Source organism: Tupaia chinensis, unplaced genomic scaffold (genome assembly GCF_000334495.1).
Source record: "Tupaia chinensis unplaced genomic scaffold, TupChi_1.0 Scaffold000105_1, whole genome shotgun sequence".
Taxonomy (NCBI): domain Eukaryota; kingdom Metazoa; phylum Chordata; class Mammalia; order Scandentia; family Tupaiidae; genus Tupaia; species Tupaia belangeri.
The window spans coordinates 3,270,943-3,278,654 of record NW_006159569.1 but is presented as its reverse complement, the minus strand read 5'-3'; the positions used below and the strand labels follow the sequence as shown (position 1 = coordinate 3,278,654).

General features: G+C 38.4%; 1 protein-coding gene across 2 annotated transcripts in view; it reads right to left on the bottom strand.

The window, feature by feature from the left end:
• CDH8 (cadherin 8) overlaps positions 1-7,712 on the bottom strand; it is a 447,802-nt gene that overhangs the window by 180,466 nt on the left and 259,624 nt on the right. For both annotated transcript variants that reach the window (XM_006143789.2, XM_006143790.3), the window contains exons 5-6: positions 6,402-6,569; positions 492-679 (exon numbers count right to left, since the gene is read on the bottom strand). In XM_006143789.2, the coding sequence (XP_006143851.1) occupies positions 492-679; positions 6,402-6,569 (356 nt within the window). The remainder of the gene's footprint in view (positions 1-491; positions 680-6,401; positions 6,570-7,712) is intronic.

The following is a 7,712-nucleotide window of genomic DNA, read 5'->3' as shown; positions in this document are numbered from 1 at the left end:
GACTTAAAAGCCTTATCACCTCTGTGGGCAACTGAGGTTTGTTCTTTTTCACAGTTCTCTTACAAACTTTAAACAATATGCCTCAGAATAGTTTCTGCAAAGAATAGTAGCTGCCCACCAATTTTTCTCCCCACTACTGGTTGAGAGTTGCCTTTGAGGCATTGACTTCCTCCCATAGCTCAAATGACCTGTACAAGGACTTAGCAAATTCTCGTGACTTAGGAAAGATTACCAAAGGCATGGAAAGGTAGACATGTAGGTAATGGATAGATTGGGAGGCTGGCACCCCTTTGGCAACAGTGTACCAGAGGGTTAGTTGAAATGCACAATGAATCCAAGGGACAGGTGGTGCAGAACTAATCCCACATCACAGCTAAGTGTTATATGTCTACTGGCTCTAAGGTTTTTATAGAAAGTGTCTTCAGTGCCCAAGATCTTCAAAACTCAAGTGTCAAAGACATCTTTGATGCACAAAAGTTTCCTTAGCTTACCTTCCTTAGTCTTATAATGCCATCTTGTGCCTGAGCATCAGAGGTGATTTCAAAGAGGGCTGTCCCATCTCCATCAATGATGTCATACGATGACTGGGCATTTTCACCAATATCCTGGTCATTGGCCTTCACTCTTCCAATTGCAGTGCCAAGAACCACATCTTCTGGTACTGAGAAGTGATACAGACCTTAGGGAAGAGAAGAAACACTGAGCATTGCACAAATTCCAAACCATTCCTTAAATCATTTAGCAAGTATTTATTGGGCACCTTCTTCATTCTGGACAAACCCCAGTAAAATGATGAAAAAGACAAAAATATCTCATTCCCTGTGGAATGCACCGTCTTTTAAAGCAGTTAAAGACAAACGGTTCTCAGAAGTAGTGATCTCTCTTCAGAACTCTTCTCAGATATGGAACTTATTCTACCATATGTTTACCAAATATATTTAGAGCAGGTATACCAAGATATTTATGAATCTATGTGAATGCTGTATAATCACATTGACTGCCTGTGGGGATAGCCATTGTTGCCCAACATAAAATACTAAGCTAATTTCAGCACAGAAAGTTGCAATGTGTAACACACTGAAAGTCACTTTTGAACTTACCTTTATATTTACAGATTTGTAGACCATTTTTGATAAAATCCAATTACTAAACTTCTGCTGTGCCCTGCAGCAAGCTGTTCAGACACATGAAACACTCCTCTTGTTACTAAAGTCCTCATTGCTCTGAAGAGCAAAAATCCTACTTTCAAAACTCTCTAGGCAAAACACAATTACAGTGCGTATTCCTTCTCCTATGGGGGCAGTAAAGCACCTCTAATTAGTGGCATTAATCTCATTTTTATTCAAATAATTTTAATTGTTTATCAGTGTTATATTTGTCACTTACTTTCATTTTTGTACTGGAAACTGTTGTTGTCCCAGCCATAACCCCTGGTCATTACCACTTTAGTGCACACCTGTCCCACTTCTCACTGCCAACTACTGCATTTCCTTGCCTGAGGGTTTCCTCTGGCCTTCAGGACCCATTTTGCCCACTGCATGTCAGGCCAAAACTAACAGAGAAATAATGGCCTCACAGAGGCAGTCCTCAAAGACACACAGGAATAAGTACATAAAATCCTATCCTCTGCCTCTTACTGGTAAGATAACTTTGAGTTTTTTGTTTGCTTATTTGTTTATTTTCTCCCCCTTTACAATGGTCCAGACTTTTCCTGGTGGGATAAAGCTTTCCTTACCCACAGTGATAGCTTGCCTGATTGAAAATACATATTTCTCAGGGCTCTTGATCCTTTCTCTCACTTCCCTACTGGTGTTATCTCCAACTTATGGTACTTACAATCAAATTCTAGTCTCATTGCCTCTTTCTAGGAAACTAAAATTCAGACACTGAGAAATTTTTTGTCCCCTTGTAACCACAAAAAAAGAAGGGATAGGGGGACATTCAATGAAATAAGAGCCCAGAGGGGAAAAAAATTAAATCTTGATAACATTACTTGGTTCTAGTTTAAATTTAATCACTGAGTCCAGTAAATAAACTAAGGCTGCTTTGACTCAATAGGACAAGATTAGTTCAGGTGATGAGTTAGGTTTCTTTTAGTATCAATACTTTTTACTTCATGGTGGAATAAAAATAAAAGTATCTCTTAGAACTGTGAAGTTATGGGGTTGGGGAAGAAAACATTGTCCAAATAGTTTTGCTACAAGGTAAGCACTGAGAATGTTCATGCCTAACAGGACTCTCCCAGTTCTCTCATAATTGGTGTAATAGTTTCATTTCCTTCAAACTTGATATTCCAGGTAAGATCTGAGATGATCCCTGAGGTATGGTTATTAAGTAACTAAGCAGCAATGGGTCTCATTGTGCTGCCAGTTTTGCATTAGGGAGCCTTAGGTAATCGAGTAAATGGAACCTTCCTTTATGCATTCCTTTTCTTCTCATCCTCATAGCTCTATCAGTGTGATCATAGTTAATAGCTACTACCTTTAGAAAGGGAACACTTTACATTCATCTGCTACTGCTGAAGCAATCATTCTTTGAGAAAGAATAGTTGAATATTATAGTATTAAGTATAATGATGGCAACTGAAAAGGAAATACAAAAACGGAAAAAAGGAGAAGCAAAACGGTGTTCTTCATTTCAATAATTTAGTTTAAAAGGGTTGTACTGTTATCTGACTAATGAATGGCCAGATACCAAAATTCTGAGATTCTTTTTTTGCATTTTGTTTTGTTTTTGCAATAGGGTGTATGCACTCGCATGAGAGAGACAGAAAGAAAGTGAGAAATCACCCTCCCTGGGGGAATGGCCATGCCACAATCGCTTTTCTTCCATTCTGCTCCTGGGATTTGGGGCACACACGCACATGTGCCTGGTGTGATTCTGAAGCCGCTGAGCCTGGAACTCGAACCACAATTGACCATGGGGGAGTCCAGTGCCTTAATCACCCCACCACCTGCTGGCCCCAAATTCTGAAATTCTTAAAGAAAATATGTCTCCTCTATTTTCTCTATCTTGGATTTCTACTGATAAATCTTTAAAGGTACCTCAAACATCTCATTTTCAAACTCCACACATCTGCCCCTCTCTCCTCTCTTTATATTGCCCTTTGTCTCTTCAAAATACAATTTTCCTATGGCATTCATATGGCATATCTCAATAAAGAGCACCAGCATGCATCTAAGCTCTCATGTCGGAAATATGATAACCTATTTTCCTCATCCAAAACTGCAGTCTAACCTTAGGCCTCTATCATTATTAATTCTTACATATGTATCGCATCTATAATTTGCCAGTGAGTGTGTACACATGCCAGTGAGAGACAGAGGGACAAAAAAAAAAAAAAGGAGGAAGGAGAGGGAGAAAGTACCTTGCCATGGGGCATGGTCATGCTACAATCCCTTCTCCATTTCTCCAACCTGTCAGGATTTGGAGACAAATGTATGCACCTGCATGTTTTTCAAGCCTCTGGACCCAGGATTTGAACCATGAAGTCAGCCTGATGGGCTCTAACTTCCCAAATCACTAGGATATGGAGCCAGCCCCCACTCATTTTTCTCCACTTACACTGAGATCACCCTTGCTTGTCAAGGCTATCATCTCTTACATGAATGACTGCCAATACCCCTTTGAACGAGCTCCACTGAAAAGATGTCAAAAGAAGCTCAAAAAAAAATTTTATTTTTCTGTTGTCCCTGAACCAAACCCTATCACTCAATGTACTATTTAAACTCTTTCAATGGCTTCCCAGTGATATCAGACTAAAGGTCATGATAATTAAAATGGCCTACAAATTCAACATTACTAATTCCTGTCTAATCTTTCTAGCCTCTTTGCTGCAGCCACAGTAAAATTCTTTCCATTTCTATAAAGGGTCAGAAATTGTCCTTACATAGGGCTTTGTTATTATTATTATCGTGTATATAAGGTATATGATATGATATTTTGATAAATGAGATTATTTCCTTGGAAAGAGACCTGTACTCTGATGTTTTTATTTATAGCATTATTCACAATAACCAAGAAAAGAAACAAAAGTGTCCATCGATGAAAAGATAGATAAAAAGTTATGGGATGTATATGTGTGTGTATATATGTGTTTGTATGTGAGTGTGCGTGTATGAGATTATTCAGCTTTAAAAACGGAGACCTGTACCAGCAGGCAGCATAAGAGATTAAGATACCTGATTCCACGTGGCTGGCTGAGTAGTTTGAGTCCCAGATCTTGTAGCTTGAAAAACATGCTGGGCACATATGTATGAGTGCCCAAAATTCTGAGAGCAGGATGAAGGAGAAGGGACTTTGGAGTGGCCCTTCCTCCGGGAGGTGACTTCTCACTTCCCTTTCTCTGGTAAGTAAACACACTCTATAGCAAAAACTAAACAAACAAACAAAATGTCCTGCCATTTACAGTGACATGAATACATCTCGAAGCAATTATGCTAAGTGAAATCAGCAGACAAGAAAAAAAAAATATGCTGTCTGTTGAATGATCACACTTATATATAAAAATCTTAGAAATACATAAATTACAGACATAGGGCTTTGGAACATCCTTTTTAGTTGCAATGCCCATCCTCCTTCCTCTGGGTTCACTTCGTTCCAGCTAATTCCCATTTATCTTTCCTATCTCAATTCAAGATGCCCAGGTCAGAAAAGTCTTTCTAAATTATTTTTGTGTCGTATTACTGGGATAAATGCTCAAAATAAAAGCATTCTAAAAGAAAACAAAAAAAAGTTGGCAAGTAATGATTGTCCCCCTGACTCATTGTCGGGGGCTGCCCAGTTTCTGGTTGAGAAGGATTCTAAGGCAGAGCACGGACTTAGCAGGGAAGAGTGAAGTCAATGATCATAGTTAGTACAGAGATCATGCTTTGCAGCAAGTGTACTACACTTTTGCTGTCTCCACCTTGATACAAGAGATTTGATTTCTTTAATATGACAAGTGAGACTAAGGATAGAGCAATATCCTGACTCCATTGTTTATTTATTTATTTATTTATTTATTTTGTAGAGGTTTTTACTATAGGGCACGTGTGATCGCCAGAAAGACAGAGAGAAAGAGAGAGTGAGAAATCATCCCCCGGGATGGTCACACTGCAATCCCTTCTCCTCCATTCCCTACTGGGCCCCTAACTCCATTTTCATCTCATTACAAGCTTTTTTTTTATTCCACTGGGCTGAAAAAAACAGATATTAATAACAGACATGTTTCTAATTCTTGCTTATTATATGCTTAATATTTGGAAATTTTCTAAACTTTTTTTAAATCTTTAAAATAGAATAAATTTAGTACCAAAATAAAAATAGGGTAGTTTACTGTTATATATAGGAGAGGACTTAAAAAAAAAATCCTTCCAAAATCCAAAAGTAGAATTAAAGCACAAGTTTATTTGGACACATACAAAAAAAAACATTTAGAATCCAAGCATAGTCTTTTCATAATACACATTATCGGGAACCAGCAGTTGAAGTAATGGCTATGTCGCTGGACTCCCATGTAGTCAACCACGGTTTGCGTCCTGGACCCGGCGGCTTAAAACTCAAGCCAGGCACGTGCGCGTGCGTGCTCAAGATCCTGAGAGGAGAATGGAGGAGAAGGGATTGCGGCGTGACCATCTCCCCTGGGGGGTGATTTCTCGCTTTCTGTCTCTCTCTGTCTGTCTGGTGAGTGCACGCACCCTATAGTGAAAACCTCTCAAAAAAAAAAAAAATACACATTATCCATGAGCATTTTGAAAATCCCCTTATATATGTGAATTGCCATACTTGGCACATAATGGTCACTCAAGAGTTATGCCATTTTCATTTGTTTGTTTCTTTGCTTATAGGACAATTGAGCTCTCTAGAGGGAGGGAGGAAAAGTGAGAAATCAAGCCCCAGGAGAAATGACCAAACTGCAATCCTTTCTCTTCCATTCCCCTCTTGGAATGTAGACTCGTGCCCAGAGTGTTTTTCAAGCCACTGAGTCTCAGACTTGAACCGCACAATTGGTCATGCAGCATCCAGCTGCCTTAAACTCCACACCACTTGCTGGCTCACCATCGGGTTTTTTTGTTTTTGTTTTTTTAAGATTTTTGCTATAGGGTGTGTGTGCTCACCTGATTGAGGAAGAGAGAGTGTGTATGTGTAAAAAAGAATGTGAAAAATCAACTCCAAAGGGGGTGGCCACACTGCTATCCATTTCCTCCTGGGATTTTGGGCAGGCATGTACATGCCCCCAGTGTGATTTTCAAGCTGCTGGGTCCAGAACGTAAACTGTGGTAGACTATGTGGGAGTCCAGAGCCTTAACCACTAAGCCATCTGCTGGCCCCACTATCAGTTTTTTTCATGTCAGTGAAAATGATAATTTCAAATGAATCATCATACTGAGAGTTCCACTCAACACAGGAAATTCACTTACTCTGTGCAAATTTCGGAGGATTGTCATTAACATCAGTAAGAGTCACTGTAAGTGTCGTGGTCCCTGAAAGGCCACCAGAGTGTCCACCCATGTCTTTGGCTTGAATAACAACCAGGTACTCCTCCTTGGCTTCTCTGTCCATGTTGGGAAGGGCAGTCTTTATTACAGCTGAGAAGGAAAAATGGAAAGATGACTTTCAAGTAGAGAACTCGTTCTGCACTCATTCTGCAATTAATGTATGTATCATGCACCCATGCGTACATACATTTGTACAAAAACACACATGTGCATATACCAAGTCCCCGCTCAGGTAAACTTGTTTTCTTTTGACATTTAAGTGATGCATATCTGTGATATCAATACTGAGAGAGATGGCAGTCATAGACCTTTACAGATAACTTGCAAAAATACACTTTATAATGCATAAAAAGAACTGCAAAAATATACATTAGAAAGTACACTGAATGGCATACTCCTGCCTACCAAATTAAAGTATAAATCACAACATAGCCTCATCTACCCAAGGAAACCCTGGAAGTGAAAGAATCTCACAATTTATCACAGACCCCAATTCCCCTGCAAGACTAGTAAATACACAAACAGCTTCAAGGCTCTGAGGTCAAAGATAAATTATTCTGAAGCTCAGAAATACATTAGAGACATGAAAAAAATAAATGCATTATTTGAATCAACTCAGATGAATAAAACACCAATCAGAGTTAATATAGTCAAGGGCTAAATCCTAAGGTACTTTTCAACTATGTTTATATTTTAATTGTGTATTTACATCTTCTCTATTATGAAAGTAACTAACACTTCAGAAAAATGAGAAGATAGAATAGTAAAAGAGGTAAAACATAAAATCACACAAATAAAATCTTTCTATCTCCACACCTCTTTTCATAGACAAATATTGCTGATATTTTGGTGTAATTAGGAAGCCATTGTATGTACAGGCAGACAAATGTGCATATGAACATTTAACCGCAAACAGGATCATGATATTTTCATTGCTCTGAGATGTTCTTTTTTTCTTACAATGAATGTCTTTGAGTTCACCCCATTACTTCTTATAGCTACATAATTTTTCATTGTATGAATGTAATATAAGTAGCTTAAGTATTTCCATATTGATGGATATTGTGGTTATTTACATTTTTTTCATTTCAAACAACTGACATATATATTATTCTGATACTCCATTTTTCTATTTCCTGCATTTTTCACTTAACTCTATTTCATAAGACGTCTCCTCCAATACTGCTAAATACTCATGATAAAATTTGTTGTGACTGGCTCAGAATCTTCCTG